Source organism: Equus przewalskii, chromosome 14, assembly GCF_037783145.1.
Source record: "Equus przewalskii isolate Varuska chromosome 14, EquPr2, whole genome shotgun sequence".
Taxonomy (NCBI): domain Eukaryota; kingdom Metazoa; phylum Chordata; class Mammalia; order Perissodactyla; family Equidae; genus Equus; species Equus przewalskii.
The window spans coordinates 11,897,666-11,920,951 of NC_091844.1; the positions used below are offsets into that span (position 1 = coordinate 11,897,666).

Genomic DNA, 23,286 nt, shown 5'->3' on the forward strand with positions numbered 1-23,286 from the left:
TGGGGGCAGGGACGCCCAGAGTGTGGGGCCCAAGAGGGTTCATGCAGGGAGCGGTGGCTGGGGTCGGGCCAGGGAGGTCGAGCCTTCTCCAGAGGCAGTGGGGAGCCAGGGACATCTCCGAGAGGAAGGGAGTGTCCCCATCTGCCTCCCGAGAGGCGGGCTGGAAGCAGGGCTGGGCTGGTGGTCACTCAGCCTTATCTGATGTGATAGGCTGGTGCCCAAACCCTATAGGCATCAAGTATTTTGGACGGCACCCAATCGTGGTCCAGGGGAGAGATGACAAGGGACTAAACCAAGTGTGGCGTGAGGATGACAGAGGAGACCAATTTGAGGAAGATTTATGAGAGACATGGACTTAGTGTCAGCCACATGCTGGTGGTCACAGGCTCTGCCTTCCTCTGGAGACTGTTTAAACCCCATTTCACCTGGTAAAGGACCCCGGAGAGAGGAAGTGGGCCTGCCCTCGGGGAGGGTCATGGGGGCTGCCCCGAGTTCAGGGCTTCTCCCTTGGGGTGTTTCTGGGCCCTCGCCAACCCTGAGGACTCCCCACTTCCCCACCTGCAGGAGGAGGGTCTGTGTCTTCCCACAGAATCTGCCAGAGTACAGGGCCCCTGTTGGGGAGAACAGGATGCTGTGGGCGGGCACCTGTGCGTAGGCCACTCGCTGCTCCTTGGACATCAGCCAGATCATCACGTCCGGGAGGCTCACCTGGGGCTGCCGAGGCAGGAGAGCATCAGGCCTGCGTGGGCATCTCCAAGGCCTGCTCCCCCACCAGTGTGTCCAGTGCCCACCTCGGGGAGCACGGCATTGAGGCGGTACAGCCAGCCCTCCACGGTGGCCACCATGTCCCTGGGCTTGGCTTCCCTGGCCTTTTGGGCCAGTTCCTGCAGGAGGAAGCTGCGGAGCTGCCACCTCTTCCTGTCCAGGTCGGTGGCTTTGTGGTGATCGGTCATGCAGGGCAGAGGGCGCCTGTGGCCAGAACGGGGCAGCGGGGGTTGGGCCTCTGTCCCATCTCACCAGCTCCCGCCCTGCCTACACCAATGGGCCCTTCCTAGACTCGAGATCCTGCCCTGGCCCCTGCGGGCCTGGCCCGGGGAGCCTGTCCCACCCCTCCTCAGGAAGCCTGCTCACTGTAGGTCTGGCCCCTGGGATCTCGTCCATCCCTCTCCAATCCTAGCAGCCCCCACAGTGTGCCGGGCCTGTGCTCAAGGACCTTCTCATGGAGAGGGGTGTGTGTTGTGAGACACGGGCCAAACAAACCCTTGAGGGTAGGGGTAAGGATCCAAGTGGGGTGTGGGGCAGGGGGAGGCCTTGTAGCGAACCTTCCAGAACAGGGAGAGTCCTGAAAAGGGCACTGTGGATAGGAGGAGCAGCAGGGGAAAGGGGGCGGGGCCGGGGCCGGGACGGTGCACTGCTTGTCTGGATAACGACGGGGGTGGGGGGGGGGGAGGGAGGGAGGTTTAGTAGAAGCATCAGGTGTGGGTGTGGGGACAGCAGAGACCGTGCTGGGTGGGGAGGTCAGGGCCATTTCCGGGGGGCCTGAATGGGAGAGAAGCAGCTCTGGTGTTTGGGTTTCAGGCCGGGGGCCACGATCTGAGCAGACTCATATTTCCCGAGGAGGTCGGGGGCAGGGGCGGGGGTTGCCCTGGGTTCCTGGTCTGAACCCCTGAGCAGCCCCACTTGCAGCACGCCCACTCCTACTTGCAGTCCTCCACCAGCTCCCTCCGCAGTTTCTCCCAATGGGGCAGCAGAGCTGGGTCCCTCGGATTCCTCATGGACTTCAGGGTGTCCAGATTGGCTTTCTGTACAGCAGGAGAGAAACGACGAGTGAGCACGGGGCTCACCTGGGACATGCTGCAGGGCTGAGTGGCCCCAGCTGTTCTCAGCAAGGACCTTTGAGGAGGAACCTAGGATGTCAGTTCAGAGCTGTCGCATGCCCTTGCAAGGCTAGGATCCCCACGATCCAATAGAAGAAATGAGTGGAAGGAAGGAGCCAGGATGGGGCAGGACTGTGAAGGAGTACAGAGTCCTAACCCTGGGCTTCTCTTCTGTAGGTGCGAGAAAGCCATGTCTGAGGTGGAGGTGCCAGGTGGCTCTCCTGCCTAAAACTGTTCAGTAGTTTCCTTCCTTGACAGACACCTAAGACCTTTTGTGATCTGACCCCTCCCAGCTTCTTTAGCCTTATTTCCACAACACCTCCATGCCCCTGCCCGCCCGAACTTCACATCACCATGGCTTTGCACATTATTCCCTTCTCTGCACTCCCAGCATGCCCCCAGCAAACTCCTCATTCTTTAAGACTCTGCCCAATGTCACCTCCTTTTCAAATACCTCCTCTGAGCATCCTCTCTTCATCTCCCCTCCCCCACCCCAATCTCTCCATCCGGTAGCTCTCGGGACCTGTATCTCTACTGCAGCCCTGGTTGACTGCATAGTAACTATGGGCATGTCCGACTCCCAGATGGTGAGGAGGGGCTGTGTCTGTGCACCTTCGTGTCTTCAGTGCCTAGCACTGGGTCTGGCACTTCCATCTCAATTGGTGTGGGAAGCATGAGCGAGCTGAGTGACCGTCTCCTAGGACTGTGATTCACTTTCCCCCATCTCCCATCGACGATCCGGATCCTTCCATGCACCCCCCTTGCACCACTCACCAGGCGGTCCCGAGTGAAGTGGAGGAGGTTGAGGCAGTTCATGCGGACGCTGACGTCCTCCCAGTAGGAGGTCACGGCCACGACCGGCTTGGTGTTGTACCAGGGCACGTAATGGTAGATGTTCCCTGAGATAGAGAGACACATGTGTGTGGGGGGGGTCTGAGGGATTCTGGAAGGTCTCCCCTCACTCTGTCCCATCGGAGGACCTTCCCTGAGCTACTTCATTCCACAAGGATTTGATCTGCTAATAATCTTAACTGGACCCCTCCCACCAGAGGGTGGGCTGGGGGCCAGTTGAGAACTCATGCCCTTTGATGAACGTGGCCAGCCTTATGGAGCATCCATTGTGCTCAGGATGTCATGCAGCATTTCAAAGTCCCCAGTTTACAGGTGGGAAAGTCCAGGCTAGTGGTGGGAAGCAGTTGCCTGGGGTGGCACAGCCAGGTAGTCATAACGCAGGCATCTAACTGCAGAGCCCCGGCCCTTAGCTTTAGGCGAGATGCCAAGGCCAGGGGCATGCCTCGAGGCAGGGCCTCCCTTCTGGGTGGTCTGCAAGGCCGAGGAGGAATGAGCCTGGATTCAGGAGGAGCCCCAGGGTTTGGTTGTGGTGGGCAGACGTCTACCGTAAGGGGCCTGCCAGTGCGGAGGAGTGGGGTCGGCAGGGCAAACACGGATAGACAGTGATGGGTATGGCAGGCTGGGTTCCCTGGCGATGTTCCTTACTGAAATGAGGGGGAAAGCTGGATGAAACATAAGGGACTTTTTTCTGAGAGCTATTGCTGAATTGACATAAAAGGAAGAAATCCACAGAAGCCAAAAATCAAGTAAAAGCAGAAAGTCTGCGAGGCAAGTGGAAGCAAAGCTGACTTTTGTCCTCTGAATCTCTGGCAAATCTTGGAGAATTTGTGCTTCTTTTTGGCAACTGGCGGGACACAGGGGGTCAGGAGAAGAAAGCCTAGCGCTGATCCAGGTGGGCGGTCTACCAGGAGACCCGTGTGTTATAGGTTGAATTGTGTCCCCTCTAAAGCTATGTTGAAGTCCTAAGCCCCACTACCACAGAAGGTGACCTTATTTGGAAATAGGGTCATTGCAGCTGTAATTAGTGAAGAGAGGTTATACTGGAGTAAGGTGGACCGTTGACCCGATAGGACTGGTGTCCTTATAAGAAGAGGAGAGAGACACAGAGAGGTGACAGCCATGTGAGGACACAGAGATGGAGGGAGAACACCAGGTGAGGACGGAGGCAGGGATAGAGGCCGTGTCTACAAGCCAAGGAACACCAGAGAGGGCAGGCAGCCACCAACAGCTGGGAGAAAGGCAGGCAGCAGGTTCTCCCTCAGATCCATGAGGAGCCAAGCCTGCCCGCACCTTGACTGCAGACTTCCAGCCTCCTGAACTGTGAGGGAACTCACTTCTGTTGTTATAAGCTGCCCAGTTTCTGGTGCATTGTTATGACAGCCCCAGCAAACCAATACGCCACGAAAAGCTGGCGCTCCGAAAACAAACCCTCGGTCCCCGAGAAAGAATCCAGCGTACAGAAGACAGAGAGGAAACTTGCTCATCTCCAACGTGGATCTGGGTAGAGGGGGCGGGATATTTTCCTGAAAATTTGTCACCACAAGCGTGTGGCCTCAGGCAGGTTGCATTCTGCATTCATGCCCCCTGTGTGGTCTGGAGAAGACTTAGAGTGGTCTCTGGGTGGCAGGGCCCCAGGTAACTGGAGGAAGCAAAGGCAGATCCTCTCTGCAGCATGAAACTTTAGTCAAGTCCCAGAGGATTCCCGCAGATAAACTTGCAAGAAAATGAGCAGCTTAGAACCAACGCACACACTCTGACCCAGCACTTCTGCTCCGTGGTATGCACCCAACACAAAGGTATACACGGCTTCATCAAAAGACTGTAGGAAAATGTTCATCGCAGCACCGTTTAAAGTAGTTCAAAACAGGAAACCACCCAAATCTCCCTCCGTCGCAGAAGGATAAATTACGGTATATTTGCACAACGGAATCCTCTACAGCAATGAAAAGAAATGAACTACAACACGCCCGACAGCATCTAAGTCTGTGAATGCATTTTACAAACAAAATGATGAGCAAAAGAAGCCAGACATAAAAGACTACATACTATGTGATTTCTTTTATATAAAGTTAAAAACCAGACAAAACAAATTGGAGGTTAGGAGAGTGGTGGCTCTTGGTGGGGGTGGAGGGGTAGGACCATGTCTCATGGTCTGACGTTGTCTGTGGGTGTGCTTGCTTTGTGACAATTCATTGAGCTGGACACTTTGGTTTGTGTATTTTCCCACAGGTAGGTTATACTTGAATCAGAAGCTGACTTAAGAATTTAAAAAATGGTGGGGCCAAAACGACAAATACATAAAATACAGTGTGTCAAATGGGGGAAAATGCTATGGAGAAGAATAAAGTAGGGAAACGGGATAAAGAGCTGCCAAAAAGTTTTAAATAGAATGGTTACCCAAGGCCTTTCCTAGAAGATCTAGAAGAAATTATGCAGAATGCATCCCAGAGAGATGAAAAATAGGGAAGAGAGATTTAAAAATATGAAGAACAGAATGAGGAGTTCCACAGAGGATAGAGTGAATTCAAGGAGATATAAGAGACAAGGTTGGGGGGCGGGGGTGGGCTGGCCCAGTGGCACAGCGGTTAAGTGCGCACGTTCCACTTCGGCGGCCAGGGGTTCGACAGTTCGGATCCCAGGTGCGGACATGGCACCGCTTGGCAAGCCACAGTGGTAGGCGTCCCACATATAAAGTGTAGGAAGATGGGCACGGATGTTGGCTCAGGACCAGTCTTCCTCAGCAAAAAGAGGAGGATTGGCGGCAGATGTTAGCTGAGGGCTAATCTTCCTAAAAAAAAAAAAAAAAAAAATAGAGAGAGACAAGGGGAAGAGGTAATTTTCAAAGGGAAAATATCTGATGACTTCCGAGACTTGTTGGAAGACACCAGCTCCAGACGCTGGCACTGAGCGAATCATTAGAATGATAAACAAGATGTCTATCCGTGAATGGGCTTCTCAGATAAGAGCGTGGGGACACACACTGGCAATTTTCTTCTACTCTTGGATAGAATACAAAAGCAACAAGGAGAAGGAAAATAACTCCATTTTCAGTAAAACAAAGAGACAGATATAATCTGCAGACTCAAAATACACATAAGGACTGCCAAAAGCAACCGTGATTGCTGTGGAAGCCTCAAGGGGAGAAGCGCAGGAGAAGCCACCTGGGGGCGAGCGAAAGGCAAGAGGACAGCAGGAGGCGCAGCCCGCTGGGAGCGGAGCGCGGAAAGGGCCAGCAAAAATACACTCCCAGAGCGAGCTCAGGGCTCAGGTGACAAATGTGAGCCAGGAACTCAGAAAACAAGTAGAAGAGAAAACAAACACATCACAGAAAAGACTATATAAAAAGGAGCCCAAGGGAGATTAGACCCTGCAGACAATTCCGTGAGAGGCACTGAAATAAGAAAAGGGACCAAAATAAAATGGAAATGAAGAGTCAAAGAGGATTAGGGAGAAAACGACAGACAGAGAAGAAAACCAAGGAGAATTGTCAAACCCAGAAACGAAGCCCCAAGTAGAAAACCAAACAATGGAACAGGATATTGTAAAATATAATTTGAGAAAACTCACATGAGAAAAAAATAGGCTTTTTAACAAATGGTGCTTGAAAAGTCAGCTATCCTTATGCACATTAATTCAAAATGGATCATAGAGCTAAATGTAAGGACTAGAACTGTAAAATCTTTAGAAGAAAAAATAGGAGAAAACCTTCATGACCTTGGGTCAGGCAGAGTTGTTAGATATGACACCATAAAAGAAAAAAACTGGACTTCAAATTAAAAATGTTTCAAAAGACACCATTAAGAAAATGAAACAAGCCAAGGACTACTTGCAAATCATATATCTGATAAAGGACGTTTATCCAGAATATATATAGAACTCTTACAACCCACCAAGAAGACAAACAACCCAATTAAAAAATGGGCAAATGATTTGTATAGATGTATCACCAAAAAAGATATATGAATGGCTAATGAGCACAGAAAAAGCTGCTCTGCATCATTAGATATTAGGGAAATGCAAATTAAGACCACAATGAGATACATGCCCACTATAATAAACATAACGAAAAAGAGGAAATAACAAACCTTGGTGAGGATGTGGAGAAACTGGAGCCGTCATGCATTGTTGAGGGAATGTGAAATGGTGCAGGCGCTTTAGAAAAGGTTGGCAGTTTCTTAAAAAGTCATTCCACTTCTAAGTGTATATCCAAGAGAAATGAAAGCATACGTCTGCGCAAAGACTTTACCCAAACGTTCATAGCAGCTTTATTCACAATAGACAAGAAGTAGAAATATGTCCAACAACTGATGAATGGATTAACAAATGGTGAATGGTACATGGTACGATGGAATATCATTTGGGAATAAAAAGATATCAAGTACTGATACAGGCTACACCATGGATAAACCTCAAAAACATTATGGCTCAGGGCTGCCCTGGTGGCGTAGTAATTAAGTTCGCGTACCCTGCTTCAGCAGCCAGGGTTTGCAGGTTCGGATCCTCGGCGCAGACCTATGCACCGCTCATTAAGCTATGCTGTAGCAGCATCCCACATACAAAATAGAGGAAGATTGGCACATATGTTAGCTCTGGGACAATCTTCCTCAAGCAAAAAGAAGAAGATTGACAACAGATGTCAGCTCAGGGCCAATCTCCCTCACCAAAACCACCCCCCTAAAAACATTATGCCAAGTGAAAGAAGCCAGACGTGAAAGACCACGTACTGTATGGCTCCATTTATATAAAATGTCCAGGAAAAGTAAATATAAAGAGACAGAAATAGGCTAGTAGTTGTGTGGGCCTAGGGATGGGAACAGGAAAATGACTATAAACAAGCATGAGGGATTTCTTGGGCTGATAGAAAGGCTCTAAAATGGGGCATGGTGATGGATGCCCAACTCTATAAATTTACTAAAAGTCATTGAATTGTAAAAAAAAAAAGTGAATTTAATGATATGTAAATTTTACCAATAAATAAATTACTAACAAAATAAAAGACTTGAATCTACATATTGAAAGAGTACACCACATGCCAGGGAAAACTGACCTAGAAGGACGAACACTTAGACATATCTTAGTGAAGTTACCGGACTTACAAGATAAAGAATCTTTGGGCAGCTGGCCAAAAAGATTAAGAGATTTATAGGGAAAAAATATCAGAAAAAGAAAAAGTGTGAGTTATGAAACTTTAAGAAACCAAAAACTTCTAGGAGAAAACATGAGATAATTCCTTAATAAATTTGGAGTGGAAAAGACTTTTCTCATTATAACTCAAAAGCCAGAACCATAAAAGAAATAGTTTGAGTACATGAAAAAAAGTCTTCACGGGAAAAAACCCTAAAACACTGTAAGCAAAAATATGAGACAAATATAGGAAATATATTTACAGCTCATATCACAAAGGCCTAATCTCCCTAATATATGATGGGATCCTAGAAGTCAATAAGAAAATGACCAACATCCCAATAGAATAAAAGAGAAAATTATATGAACAGGCAATTAACAGAAAAGAGAATACAAATGACTTTTAAATATAAAAAGATGTCTAACCTTACTTGTAATGAGAGAAACACAAATTAAAACTACACTGAAATACCATTTTTCACTTATCAGATTGAAAAAAATCCAAAAGATTATACCAGGTTTTGTTGATAAGGCGCTCACACACTGCTGGTGGGAGTATAGAATGGTACACAACACTTATGGAGGATTATCAGTCAGGGGCCAGCCAGGAAAAGAAAAAGACCATGCTAGATATTTTAAATAGAGGGATTTAAATACATTTAAAAAATATATTGAAAAATCTAAGAGATCAAAAAGGGAAAAGTGGGGTTACTCAGAGATTAGTAACAGGAGGAAGAAGCTAGTACTCCTAGGGTGGGGGAACAAAGGGAGGCAGTGGTGTCAACAGAGACAGGTGCACAACCACAGCTGCATCACTGAGGTTGCCGCACAGGGTGCTGGAACCATGGAGAAGGCGATGCCCAACCAGTAGTGGCATTGCAGAGGAGGGGCTGCTGAGCTAAGGCTGGAACCACGGAGGAGGAGGAAGCCGAAGCTGGGATCTCTGAAGGGATGCAGCTATTTCTTGAGATGCCTCCAGTGAGAGAGAGAGAGAGAGAGAGACAGAGACAGAGACGGAGGGGAGGGGAGGGGAGGGAAGAGAACAACAGTATCTCACCTTGTATCAGCGGCAAGGGAATCTGGGAATGTGTCCAGCCACTAAGATACTGAGTAGAGCAAGGAGGGCAAGAATGGAGCTTGATATAGAACAGAGCATGCAAAAGTCTCTCTTTGCTGGAGGAGCTGAAGGCAAACAGGAAAATGACCAGCACAGTTTTGCAGTAACTGCCAAGGTGCAACTACACTTTGACCAAATCCACTTTGGGAAATTTATCCTACTGATATACTGACTCGTGTGAAATAACTTATGAATAAGATTATACCTTGGTAGCATTGTTTGTAATAGTAAAAGATTGGAAAATTCTGTCAAAACTTATCAAGAGAAAAGAAAGAAGGCACACACATACAAACCCCACAAAGCATAAAATAAGGGGAGATATTTTTAGATATTGCAGAGATTAAACAGATAATAAGAACCTTGGTGCTTCTTCAAAAAGTTAAAGAGAATTAGCATATGATCCAGTGATTCCACTCCTAGGTATACACCCCAAATAATTAAAAATTAAAGACTCAAACAGATATCTGGATACCAATATTCAAACAGCATTATTCACAACAGCCGAAAGGTGGAAACAATGAAATGTCCATCAACAGATGAATGGATAAACCAAATGTGATATATACACACAATTGGGATGCTATTCAATCATAAAAAGGAATGTAGTTCTGACACACTCTACACATGGATAAACCTTGAAAACCTTATGCTAAGTGAAATAAGACAGGCAAAGGACAAATATTATATGATTCCACATATATGAGACATCTAGAATAGGCAAACTCATAGAGACAGAAAGTAGAATAGAGGTAACCAGGTGCTGGGGGGAGGGGGAAAAGGGAATTTATTGCTCAATGGGTAGAGTTTTTGTTTGGGATGATGAAATAGTGGTGATAGTTACATAACACTGTGAATGTATGTAATTGCACTGAATTGTACACGTAAAAATCATTAAAATGATAAATTTTGTTATATATATTTTGCCACAATAAAAAATTTTAAAGATATTATGAACAATTTTATGCTGAAAATTTTGAAAACTTAGATGAAATTTATAAATTCCTAGACAAATTACACTTACCAAAATTGACTTAAAAAGAAATAGAAAAGCTGAATAAAGTAAAATAAATCTATATTTAAATTATTGCAGAAAAATCCCACCAGGCTCACAATTAGAGGTGAGTTCTACCAATCTTTCAAGAAATAGATGATTCCAGTCTTACCCAAATGCTCCTAGAGAGTAAAAAGAGGAGATGCTGCTCAATTAATTTCATGAAGCTAGCATAACTTTGATATTAAAACCAAACAAGGACACTACAAGAAAGAAAATTATAGATCAATCTTACTCATGAATATAGATGCAAAAATCCTAAACAAAACATGAGCAAAGCAATTCCATAATGTGTAACAAAGATAAGGTAAAAATGCAATTATACTATTATAACTGCATTGTATAAAATGATATAACTATATTAATATATATTAATTAAATAATTACATTATTATATGTGAAGTAGTATAATAACTCGTTAGCCTATGATAGGTTAAGGATCAATATTGTAATCTCTCGAGCATCCATTAAAAATAATCCATAGATGTATAGCCAGTAAGTCAATGGAGGAGATAGAATGCAATACCAAAAACAAAACAAATAAAAAACACTCGATTAAAACAAAAGAAGACAGGAAAATTCCAGCAGGCTTTTTAGCTGATGCTAAAATTTACATGAAGATGGAAAGGAATAGAAATAGTCAGAAATTGTATTATTTTGTAAAAGAACAATAAAGTTGGAGGATTTACTCTACCTGATCTCAAGACTTGCTTTAGAGCTACACTAATCAAGTCAGTGTGATATTGGCATAAAGATAGACAAATAGATCAATGGAACAGAACAGAGGTTCTAGAAAGAGACCCACAATATATGGTTAATTGATTTTCAGCAAAGGTGTCAGAGTAATTCAATGGGGGATTGAAAAGTCTTTTCAGCAAATGGTACTGAACTGGATGTCTGTATAGAAAAAAGGATCCTGACCCCTCCCTCATGCCATATACAAAAAATTAAGTCAAGTTAGATTATAAACCTAAACAAAGAAGCTAAAACTACAAAACATAGAATGAAACACAGGATAACAGCTTCATGATCTTGGAGTAGACAAATATTTCTTAGATCACATAATGTACCACCATAAAAGAAAAGATAATCAATAAATTGGACTTCATCAAAATTAGGAACTTTTGATCTTCAAAAGATACTGCTTGAAAATTGAAAAGTCAAGCCACAGAGTGAAGAAAATATTAGCAAAACATATATCTGCAAAGGACATGCAAAATATAACTCTTGCAATTCAAGATAAAAAGACAAACAACCGAACGAAAGATAGACAAAAGACTTGAACAGTCCCTTTACTAGAGAAAGATATGAGAGTATGAAAAGATGCTCAGGATCATTAGCGATTACAGAAATGGAAATTAAAACTACAGGTACAACTTGACCCAACTAGAATGACTCTAATGAAAAATACTGACAATAGCCAAAGTTGACAAGGATGTGGAGCAAATGGAACTCTCAAACATTGCTGTGGGGTGTAAAATGGTACAACCATTTTAGAAAAATGTTAGGTATTTTCTTATAAAACCCAAATTCCGTCCCTAGATATTTACCCAAAAGAAATGCGAGCACATTTCCACAGAAAGCCTTCAAATGTTTATAGCACCTTTATTCATAATACTCCAAAAACTTGAATCAAGGAATGGATAAATGAACTGTCATATGTGTATAATGGAATACTATCAGAAATAAAAAGGAAGAGAATACTGATAAATGCAACAACACGGATGAATATCTGAAACACTATGCTGAGCCAAAGAAGCCAGAGAAAAACCAAGAGTAAGTACCACATGTACAATTTCACTTAGATGAAGGTGTGCACGAGCAGAACAGTCCATAGTGATAGATGTTACAACAATGACTGCCTCCCAGAGGTTGGGGAGATTGACTGAAAGGGGTACATGCTGCTTTCTGGGGTGATGGAACTTCCTACGCATGGTGGTTACAAGGGTGTATGTATTTGTCAAAACTTATCAAACTGTCCACTTAAAATCCATGCATTTTATTGCTTGTAAGTAATACTTCAATAAAAAAATAAAAAGTCACCATGAAGAGAATGAAAAGCCCCAAACTTGGAGAAGATCTTTACGACACACGTCTGACAAAAGATTGTTCCCAGAAAAAAATAATGTACAAATCAATAAGAACAACAAAGCCACATAGAATAATGGATAAAAGATATTGCTAGGCTTTTTACAGATGAGAAAAACAAATGTTTGTAAACCTGTGAAAAGAGGCTCAGCCTTCATTCCTAATCAGGAGAATGCAAATCAAGATCATGAGAGAGAGCATTTTCTATCCACCAGATTGGCAGAAATTAAAAGGCTGGGCAACATCAAGTACTGGTGAGAATGCAGAGGGACAGGACTTCTCATCCCATATGCTGATGACAGCGTAATTTGCTAGAATTGCTTTTGCTTTGAATTTCTCTTCCGCTCCTGGGTATATAATTTAGAGGAAGTCTTGCTCTTGTGACCAGGAGACATGTATGAGAATGTTTATAACAAAATTATTATAGTAGAAAACAAAGATACAACTTAACTGTCCCCATATACCTCATAATTCGTGGGAAAATCATACGGTGGTCTATATACAGAAATTAAAACAAACCTCAGCTACACAGACCAATTTAACATTGAGCAAAAGATGCAAACCGATGAATATAGACGGAAAGATTCCATTATATGAAATGCAAAAATAGTATGGTGTTTATGCTGCATACATAGGTGGTAAAAATTTAAAAGAAAGCGAGGGTGTGACTATCGCAAGAGTCAGGTGGTGGGTATTTCTTGGTAAGGGGACCTGGGAAGAGCGTCCAGGCAACTTCTCAGATGCTGACAATTTTCTATCTTTTAAGCTGAGTTTGTGGGTACTCATTTTACTTTTATTCTTTAAACTCTACATTATATACATTTTATATACTTTTTGTATAATACTTCATAGTTTAAAGACAAGTAGAACGTTATGCTAAGTGAAAGAAACCGATAACCGAGGACCACATATTGTACGATTCCAGGTATATGAAATATCCAGAATGGGAAACTCTAGAGAAAGAGAGTAGATCAGTGTTTGCCTAAGGTTGAGGAGATGGGGGGAGAAATAGAGTGACTGCTAGAGGGTACAGGGTTTCTTTTTGGGCTGATGAAAATGTCTTAAAAGTGACCATGGGGATGGTTGCACACTTCTGTGAATATACTAAAACCACTGAATTGTATCCTTTACAAGGATGAATTGTATGGTGTGTGAATTATATTTCAATAAGTCTGTTCTTAAAAAACCAGGTAGAGAAGAGGGATGCATGGAAAGGCTCTCAATGGGTGACAAGATGGGGAAGCTGGGGAGGATGAAAGTGAGACAGCGTTCTTCTAGAGCAGTGGTTCTCAAACTTTAGCATGCGTCCGAATCACCTGGAGGTGCTTATCTTGTTAGATCACAGACTGTGGGTCCGCATCCCCAGATTTTCTGATCCTGTAGGACGGGGGTGGGACCAGAAGCTGCATTTCTAACAGTTCCCAGGTGATGCTGACGCTGCCAGCCCAGGGACTGCACTTTGAGAGCTGCAGGTAGCTATCCACTAAGTATGTATCAGAGGAATGGATGAATGAATGGATAGAAGGTGGGCAGATGAGGGGCCAGCCTTGCGGCATAGCGGTTAAGTCTGGTGTGTTCCGCTTTGGTGGCCTGGGTTTGTGGGTTTGGATTCCGGGCATGGACTTCACACCACTCAGCCATGCTGTGGCAGCCATCCACATATAAAGCAGAGGAAGATTGGTACAGATCTTAGTTCACGGTGAATCTTCCTCAGCAAAAAAAAAAAAAAAAAAAAAAGGGAAGAAGGTGGGCAGATGAGTAGAGTATGGTAGTTGCATGGATGGATTGGCGGTGGTTCAGAGTAGCAGTGAATATAATAGTAGTGTGGAATGCAGTGGAGATGACTTCAAGTCAAGACCTAGTTTCAACTCTCATGGGTTCACCACCTACTAGCTGTGCAGTGTTTGGCAGGTGACTTCAGCCCCCGAAGCTCGTTTTTCTAATGTGGGTTAACAATGCCTGTGAAGGTTCCATGCGCAAATGCCCTTAGAAGGGCCTAGCACAGAGCCTGGCATGCGATGGATGCTTGCTACTCTGTGGTTGGCTCAGACTATTACCATCATATATCACTGGGCTGTACTGTGTGGTTGAGACGAGAGGCTTGTAACTCAGGTCCATCTTGTTTCCATAGTGGCCGATGCTGACCTCGAATTGGATCAGGTCCTTAAAGTTGGGCATCATGGTACAGGAAAGGAAGATGACGCACAGCCCATACTTTTGGCGGTACTGTTGCTTCTAAAACAATAACCCCCCCACATTCCCAGTACATAAGCCATAGGATGAACAAGCCTATAGACACAGGCAGGGAGGCAAGGACGAGGTACCCTGTTTCTTTCAAAAGCCGTCTTTGCTTCTCTTCAGGGTAAGCTAGACTACCACTGACCTCCGAACCCCCTCAAAACCCTCCCTTGACTCCCATTCAGGGCAGATCAAGGGCAGTCCTTCCATCACCTCCATCACCTGGCCGCCTCCACCCAGCCGGCTCTGCTTCCTTCCCTTCCTGACACTGGCCACGAGGGTCTTCTCCCTGGTCAGGCTGGGCTCTGAGTTGGGCTCCCGCACCCACGTTGGGCCACCCCATCCCTCTCCTTTTTGCCTAAATGCCCTCCTTGGATGAGACAGAGTGTGGGCAGGAGTGTGTGGTGGAGGTTGCACACACACGCGCATCTGCTCTTGGCCCTTCTCCAGCCCCCTCCTCCCACCATGTCTCCCATCTGCTCGGGGTCCTCTCTGCATCATGTGAGCCCCTCTCTCATTTCTGTTGCCAACCTCTGCCTACTCCTGCACTCTCCCAGTCTGCTCAGTAGCTCACGTCTACCCTGTCTTAAAAATAACCCTCCTTCTCCCCTCTCAGCCCTTATACAGCTACTGCCTGCTTTTGTCTCCTTCCACTTTCCAGCCAAGTTTCTATGCAGTTGCCTCTATGCACCATCTGCAACCTCTCCCTCCCACCTACTGTGGCCTGGCTTCTCTCCTGAGCCAAAGCTACTGAAGCCCTCCTAATAACCAGGGGACACCGTTGAGTCCTCACCCTTTCTCTCTGCCACATTCAGATCACCAATTGCTCTTGTCTGCAACTCTCCCCTCCGGAGGCTGCCTCAGTGCTCCTCTTTGAAGACTCCTCCTCACTCTCTTCTGCAAACCCCTCCTCCTCCTCCACCTGCCTCTTCGGCTGTGGCATCCTGATAGGCTCCAGCCTCAGCTCTCCTCTCATTTCACTCCGCCTACTCCCCTTGGGCAACTCCTCCGCAACCAGGGGCTCAGATCCTGGTGTGCTGATGACACACCCATCTGTCCAGCAGCCTTGGGGACTGGTCTATGTGGGTGTCTCACAAGCACATGTCAAAGGTGGGATTCATCCCCTCTGCCAGCCCTGCTCCTCCTTCAGGGAGCCCATGGTGAGGCGCCACCCCTGACCACCTTGCCACTGGAAGCAGCGGGCGTCAGCTCAGGGGAGCCAGCCTCACTTCTCAGGTCCCGTTAACCGCTGGCTCTGGCCATTCTGTTTCCAAAGAGTCTCTGGAACTTGCTCCCTCCTCTCCAGCTCTCCTCCCCCGTGACTGTACGCCCATTTCTCTACAGTGAGTGGCCCAACTTACTCCACTCTAGTCTATTCTTAACGCTGCTCCTCCTGTCCTCTCCTGCCCCACGGGCCCTCCCCTGCCTTCAGGAAGAAATCCAAACTCCTTTGAACATCATTTCTCCTTAACTAGATTACACATTCCTTAAACCAAAACTTTATCTTGTCTTTACTGGGTCCCATGACCTCCTGGGATTTGGCATAGCATGAAGCCCCCCAGGGACTTAGTGAAGACTCAGGCGGGTTGACCAAACATCCTCGTGCACCCAGCAGTGCACTCAGCTGGTGGCCAGGGCCTCCTGCAGTGTCAGAAGATCCGGGGCAGGCCGCGGGCCTCTTTCTTCCTGGGTTACCTGTTTCCATGGTTACCTCCACACTGGTCACTTCATTGGAGAGATCCTTCATCCTAGAGTCTTGACGGGACTTGATTTGGGTGACTACCTCCAGGAAGACTCGGCCTCGATAAGCTAAACCATCTTTAACAGAGTGGGGAATAATCTAGTAACAGGGAGGAAAATGGGGAGAAAAGAGATGAGAGAAAAAGAGCAGGCCAATCTCCCTGGAAACCCGTGCACCAAAGACGGGGCTGTCTGCAACTTCCTCCCCAGGGCCGCCCACAATCACAGTGGGGAATTCCAGAAACCCCAGACGCGGCAGTGCCAGGAAACCCCTGGTTCCTGACCCCTCTTCTCCACCCTTAGGCCCACCGCTCCTCTGTTGCAGTCCACCTGCTGGCCCACTCGAAATGCCGCGTTCCCCACAAAAGGCATCCTGCTTGGAGGGGACCGTGGTAACTGCTGAGTTGGCTCTCCCCGCCTGGCCAATCAGGGCATACCCCGCCTCCTTGGCGACAGTGATTGGTCCAAGGGGATCACACATTGACCTAAGGAGGCCAATTAGAAGGCCTCCCTGGCCTCCCTATTAAAGGCTTCCACCGCCGCGTTCCCAGCAGGGAGGCCTGCCGGCAGTAGGAAAGAATGAGGCCCCGGCTAAAATGATGCGAGATGCAGTGAGAGGGAGAGCCACCTAATGGCCGGACGTCCCGCTTCCTGCAGCTCTGCCTCGCTCGGAGTCCTTCCTAGCTCCATTCCCCGAGTTGAAGCCTACTGGAGTTGGCTTTCTGTCATTTATCACCAGTCTGAAATAATCCAATGCTTTTCCGCATTTACTGGTGCCCTTTCTTTTGTCTCGTGTCCTTTCCACCTGTTGAAAACCTTACCCGAGGCCTCGTGGCAATGCCCCCTCCTCCGTGAACACCCAGAGCGCTCCATCTGTGCCTTTCTTGTGCCACAGCACAAGTGCCGTGTCTATGTGGCCATTTACTGCAGACCAGGCGACCTCTACTAGAGTGTGGCGGCCAGAAACCAGGACCGGGCCCTGCTCAGGCATTTCCCAGGCCCCAGTGCCCTGCATGTGGTCAGTTTTACCTCCACTGTTCCCCAGAGCGGACATGAGAAGCTTACAGTGCCTTCCTCCTGGATCCTGAAAGGGGCCTTTTTACCCCCATAGAGAGTCAGGAAGCTGGGGCCAAAGCAGGGTAGGAATCCCGAGTACATTCCTGCAAGAAGAGAGGGTGAGAGCGGCCAGGATGCCGGTGGGCGAGGCGGCAGGCTGGGGCCGGGGCTCGCTTGCCTTCGGTTTCTGCTCCGGTGGATGAGATCTGGTTGAGGGACAGGCTGACAGTCCCTATCTCATCCCGGCAGTTGTTCCTGGGGCTGGAGAGAAACCCGCTGCTAGCTGAGCCCCTGCCGCCTCTGATTTTCTCCTCCCCGCTTGTTTTTCAGCCTCCGCCCGGTTGCTCACCAGTCCAAGACTCTGAACCTGATGTAGCTGGAGAGGCAGGGCAGCTGCAAGGGGAAGGCGAGAGGAGCAGTGGGTGCCCGCTCAGATGGTCTGGTCCTCGCGGAGACTGAGAGCGGTTGGGAAGTCCTGGGTCTGGGCCCGAGGCCTGGCTCAGTTACCAATGAACCGTGTAACTGCAGCCCAGATGGATTTGCCATGGGAGGTTATGGACCTTTGGCTTTGGGGCCCTTTGTGAGGCCCTGGGAGAGACCTAGGACCGTGTCCCATGATGGTTTTGTATTCTTGTTCTTACAGCAGCCCCCTAATTGCATGAGCCTCAGAACCCGCAAGACCGGGTCCGCCTGACTGTGGGCTCGATGACGGCCGTCCACACACGGCCCTTCACGGTCCGAGTGCATGTTTACCAAACCATCTCCTGGGGAGGCTGTGGGCCTGGAATGTCTCCATCAGGGTTAGCAGTTGACTTTTAAACAGCAGGACATCTATCTCTTCAAAGAATAAATAATAATAGCTGCCACTCTGGGGAGGGTTTCCATTGTCCCCTGGCCTGTGCTCAATGATCCATGTGGATCACTGAGTGACTCCTCCCAACAACCCCACAAGCCAGGTGCTGTTATTCCCATTTTCAGACAGGAAAACTGAGGCACAGAGAGGTGGAGTTCCTGAAGTTCTCGTGTTACACGCAGGGGCTGAAGCAGCTTCAGAGCTCCTAACCACTAGTCCGCCATAACCCAGCGAGGGCTGTGATTGTTCCTATTTACAGATGGGCAATGAGGCCCAGAGAGGCAGAGGGACTTACTCACAGTCACACAGTAAGGGGTGGAGTCAGGATTGGAACCCAAGCTTCTGAGTCTTATCTCTACTCTGCCACAGGCTTCCCTCAATTATGAACACAAAAAAATCCGTGTGGAAATCAGAGCTGCTGGGGTTGAGGCCTGGGTGGGGCCCAAATCCTCTCTGCTGAGGCCTCACCCCCTCACGGTGCCTGGGGCACAGCCGGGAGCCCTCCCAGGTCTCCCCTCTCCTGGTCCATTCTCCCCTTGCTGCAGAGGCTGGGGACCAAGGGGCAGTAGGGAAAGAGCTTTCCAGCTGAGCAGCCGGGTGTAAGAAATGAGGAAATGGCCAGGGTCAGGAAGGACACTGGGAGTGGAGAGACGGGTGCCATCAGGCGTCCAGGTCTTCCAAGGTTCTGAATCCTCCAAATTCTGATTCATGGCTGAGCCATCTTTTCATCCACCCTGTTGAGATTCTCCTCCCCTGTCCCAGTTCCCTGTCTTGATTTCCCTCCTGTCCTGGGGTCCTTGGACTGTAAACTGGCACACCCCCGTTTTCACCAGTGCCTCCCCTCTGCATCCTGCCTTGCTGGGTCCTGACCAGCTGGCCTCAGATGCTACCATCTGTGTGGTCATCCTGCCACTTCAGAGTGAGTTCCCATCTGCCGATTGCATCTCCAGAGGGTTAGCGACAGTCAGGCCTGCATCCAAATGGCCCCACCCCTAGAAACTGTGTTCTGTGGGAAATGGGGGAGGGTCCAGGGTCTGGACATCTTCAAATGTTGGGAGGCCGCTTTCACGACAGAGGAGGGCCTGGCCTGTGCCACTGGCTTCTGAGCCCGAAGGCAGCTGAACATGAGGGAGGACTCCTAAGGCTCTGAGCATCCACAGAGCAACTGAGAATCCTGGCCACGGGTCTCATCACAGCCAGGCAGAGGGGGAAGGGAACAAGGATGGGGGATGGACGAGGCCCTCTCTAAAATCTCTCCCTACTCTAAGGGTCTATAAAATCACCCAAGAAGGTGGGGATTATGAGGAATGGTTAAAAATTATGACTCACCAGGAGGCACATTGGGGAAGCTTCTAGAAGCAAGGTGGAGGGTAGAGGGGAGCTCGTTAGCTAATTGCCCATCACATAAATACAAGATACGAGAAAAGCGAAACTCTCTCTGGGTCACCAAATAGATGCCACACAAAGTTCTGTGCACTCCCCCTCACGAGAGCACTCCGGTTCCCTCTCAGAATTGCCTGCTCTTCTTTTACACGCAGCTCGGAAGCCTGGCATGGAGGCAGAGGCACTCAAGGCTCTCCCAGGGCTTCGAGAGAACGGGCATGCGCACCGCTGACGGGTGACTGAGGAGGACTGAAAGGCTATGAAAATCAGACCTCAGAACTCCACAAAGAAGAGCATCTCGGGGCCACTTAGTACAGGAACAAATAGCCCTGTACTACATGTAGCCCGCAGAATAACTATGTTCCCATGACGCCTCTACACCACCAACAAACAGCTATAATTATATTCAGGCTACTTTGCCTAGAAGATAAGAAAATGCACAATACAATTTAGAATGAGTCTTTAAAGTGATTTTTTTTTTTTTTGAGGAAGAGTAGCCCTGAGCTAACATCTGCTGCCATTCCTACTCTTTTTGCTGAAGAAGACTGGCCCTGAGCTAACATCCATGCCCATCTTCCTCTACTTTATATGTGGGACGCCTGCCACAGCATGGCTTGCCAAGTGGTGCCATATCCTCAACGGGGATCTGAACCTGCGGACCCTGGGCCGCTGAAGCGGAACTTGCGAACTTAATGGCTGTGCCACCAGGCCAGCCCCTTGTTTTGTTTTATAATATAGGTGAAAGGGCACATTTAAGTTCTCTGGGAAGTTCAGCTGTATGGCCCACTCATTTCTTAGTACTAGATAAATAGCGTAAAGTTTTCTGTAATATGTTCTGGGCTTCCTCATGCTCCCTATCAGGCAGAGCCCCAACTTCCCCTCACATGCTCCTTGGCCCCTACTTTCCATCCACACCCCAACTCAACCACCCAGTTGTCCCTTCCGTTTGTGGGGCAGGAGGAAGAAGGTGGGCATGAGGGAACAGCGGTACCTGAATCTGGAAGGTCAAGATCTGGTTCCATATCGGGTTCTCGGTATGGTTCTTCACGTTTGTCTTGAGCTGGGAACATCCCAAAGCAGTGTCAGTGCCAGCCTGTCCCCTCCTCCCTCCGCTGGCCTCACCTTCCAGCCCGTCCCATCCAGCCCACAGGTGGACGCTGCCTGCAGCACAGGGCTGATCGTGGGAGGCCCCGGTCTGCAGACACGCTGATAACTTCTCATCTGCGGCAACTTCAGGTCTTCGTGTGCCTGCCCAGATCTAGATTCCTTAATACTTTTCCATCAACTTTCAATGGACTTAATTTAAAAATAAATATAGTGTTACTAGCTTTATTATATGAGGGCATACACATAGATTTTGTTAGATAAACACTAAGATCCCAACAGAAAAGTGGGCAAAAACAATGCCGATGGCAGCAGCATACAACGGCATGCCCTTTTTCAGAGCATCACTTAGTTTTTAAACCTAGCCTTCTTCTAAGCAATCATGTCAGTGAAATCCAGGGTTAGTTGGATTAGTTAAATGTTTTAATACACACTAAGAAAAACACAGAAATATTAAATTTTTTGAAAAATGTGCACCACCTACCGCCCAAGAGCATCTCACCTAGATCAGGAGGACCCAAACCACTCGTTGGGAAAGAAATACTCAGGGTGGTGCTTTAAAATTATGTCCACAAATCCTTTATACTCCTCCCTTCAAAAGGTGGACACTAATCTCCCTCCCCTTGTATGAGCTGAATTTAATGACTTCTTCTAATAGGTAGAATATGGTGGGAATGATGGTTCATGCGTCCTGAGACAAACCTGTTTGACTTTAACCCAATATTCCCCAAGTTTGAACACAGGATCCTTTTTCTGCACATTGGCATTTTGGAAAGTGCTATTCTGTTTGCTCTCATCACCACGGCCTGGGTTCGTTTCCCGGTCAGGGAACCACACCACTCATCTGTGGGTTGTCATCCTGTGGTGGCCGCATGTTGCTGTGATGCTGAAAGCTGTGCCACCAGTATTTCAAATACAAGGAGGGTCACCCATGGTGGACAGGTTTCAGTAGACCTTCCAGACTAAGACAGACTAAAAAGAAGAACCTAGCCACATACTTCCAAAAAATTGGCCATGAAAACCCTGTGAATAGCAGCAGACCACGGTCTGATATGGCACCAGAAGTGAGAGGATGGTGGCAAAAGACAGAGCAGGTTCTGCTCTGCTGTCCACAGGGTCCCTAGGACTCAGAATTGACTTGCTGGCACTAACGACAAATTCATAGAGGTTCAAGGAATGTCAGCAACTCTCTTGCCCAGAACCTTCAATTTATAGATGATGAAAATGAGGCCCAAAGGGGACGGTGACAGTTTCAAGGTTGTGCATTCGCGGGCATGCTGATGCCTGTTGTTTCATTCCTTCATTCACTCATCTGTACATTTGCATATTTGGTTTTCAGTGGCATGTCTCCACGCAAGGCAGTGGGCACAGCTCTGGGATACAGGGTGACTCAGCCATGGCCTCCACCCTCACGGAGCTCCTGGTCCAATGGGGTCACATCCCATTAATGAGAGAACTGGGATACGATTCCTGGGGTCTGCCCACCAACCCACTCTTTTCACCACACCGTTTTTTTCCAAGTGACAATTTCTCTAAGCCTCAGACCTTTTCTACTCTTACCTTTTCCCCAATTAGTTCCACCTCCAACGCAGGACTCACTGAGTAGTGTTTCTCTGTGAACAAGAAGTTAAAAGATTTCTGAGACAGCATCATTTTTTTTTTAGGAGAAGGAAATGGAGGTGACAGAACAACTTAAAACTCTCCCCTATAATTTGGTTTGGTGCCCCCTGGGCAACCTCTCCCATTTCCACTCTATTTCTAGGTGCCGTTATGAGTTATGGCACATAATGGCAGCAGGGGTGGGGGCTGGTGTAGGGAGCCTTGAGTCTTTATCTGGGCATCAAAGACAGGTCAGGGGCATATGACCCACTTTAAAGGGCGTCTACAGGGCCTTCATAAAACAATTCTTGTTGGATTTCAGTTTTACTCTCTTCTCCCACCCCAAATTAGGTTAGTGTCAAAGAGGAGCAGGGAAGTCCCATGAGACTCCAGGGTGCCGCTACGTAGGGCACCTCAGAGTCGCCCCTCCCTGCCACCCTGGTTCTAACTGAGCTGAAGGTCCTCTGCGCAGTAGATGAAGAACTGTAAGTGGGCCACTTTGACGGGGGCCACCGTTGACCTGAAGATCCGAGGGGTGGCGCCCTGAACCCCGTAGGGAAGCCGTTGATCTACCTAGAGAGACCAGAGAGCTGGCAGGGTCAGCGTCATAGGGAGGTCACAACCAGGGCCACCAGATTTGGCTTCCCTGACCTTCCACTTGGTACAGGGAGGGTGGACAACCCTGAAGTGACACAGTAGACAAATGAAAGCACGTGAAGGTCAATGACCACTTTGAGAGCCACAGAAGCAGCCAGGGTAGGAAATATTTCTGGGGTGTGTGTAGGGGGGGCAGCCTCACCAGGGCCTGGTCTCCCACACCAAGGGCACAGATGGTGACTTTCAGGTAGCCTCTCACACCATTGTTGGGTTCATTTGGCTGGCAGAGGCCTAGCCACGTCCTCAGGAGTGTGTGACCTGGAGAGGCAGAGGGCCCATGGGAGACCAGCCTCCAGTCTCCATTCTTCTTCCCTGAAACCAGTCTTTGTTTCTCTGGGAGAGGGATGTGGAGACAAATCTCATATGTTCTGGTTCCTATCCAGTAGCAGAAAATGGGAGTCAGTCATTCCTACCATTAAGCAAAAATAGTGCACTCACAAGGCTGTGATTGCCTTCAGGAAATAGGGACCCCTCTTTCCCAACCTGGGAACTTACAGTTGTTACTGTCTTTGTCTGAAAAAGGCAAGCATTTTCCCCAAACCTAAGC

General features: G+C 47.8%; 1 protein-coding gene across 2 annotated transcripts in view; it reads right to left on the reverse strand.

Moving 5' to 3' along the window:
* The window catches only part of FER1L5 (fer-1 like family member 5), a 53,718-nt gene that overhangs the window by 16,465 nt on the left and 13,967 nt on the right, over positions 1 to 23,286 (reverse strand). For both annotated transcript variants that reach the window (XR_011525886.1, XM_008544380.2), the window contains exons 11-23: positions 22,882 to 22,997; positions 22,532 to 22,655; positions 22,044 to 22,096; positions 20,371 to 20,439; positions 17,493 to 17,536; positions 17,322 to 17,404; positions 17,153 to 17,247; positions 16,059 to 16,187; positions 14,167 to 14,344; positions 2,652 to 2,776; positions 1,702 to 1,802; positions 792 to 969; positions 559 to 714 (exon numbers count right to left, since the gene is read on the reverse strand). Coding sequence is in view for 1 of the 2 variants with exons in the window: in XM_008544380.2 (XP_008542602.1) it covers positions 559 to 714; positions 792 to 969; positions 1,702 to 1,802; positions 2,652 to 2,776; positions 14,167 to 14,344; positions 16,059 to 16,187; positions 17,153 to 17,247; positions 17,322 to 17,404; positions 17,493 to 17,536; positions 20,371 to 20,439; positions 22,044 to 22,096; positions 22,532 to 22,655; positions 22,882 to 22,997 (1,451 nt within the window). In the remaining variant the exon portion in view is untranslated. The remainder of the gene's footprint in view (positions 1 to 558; positions 715 to 791; positions 970 to 1,701; positions 1,803 to 2,651; positions 2,777 to 14,166; positions 14,345 to 16,058; positions 16,188 to 17,152; positions 17,248 to 17,321; positions 17,405 to 17,492; positions 17,537 to 20,370; positions 20,440 to 22,043; positions 22,097 to 22,531; positions 22,656 to 22,881; positions 22,998 to 23,286) is intronic.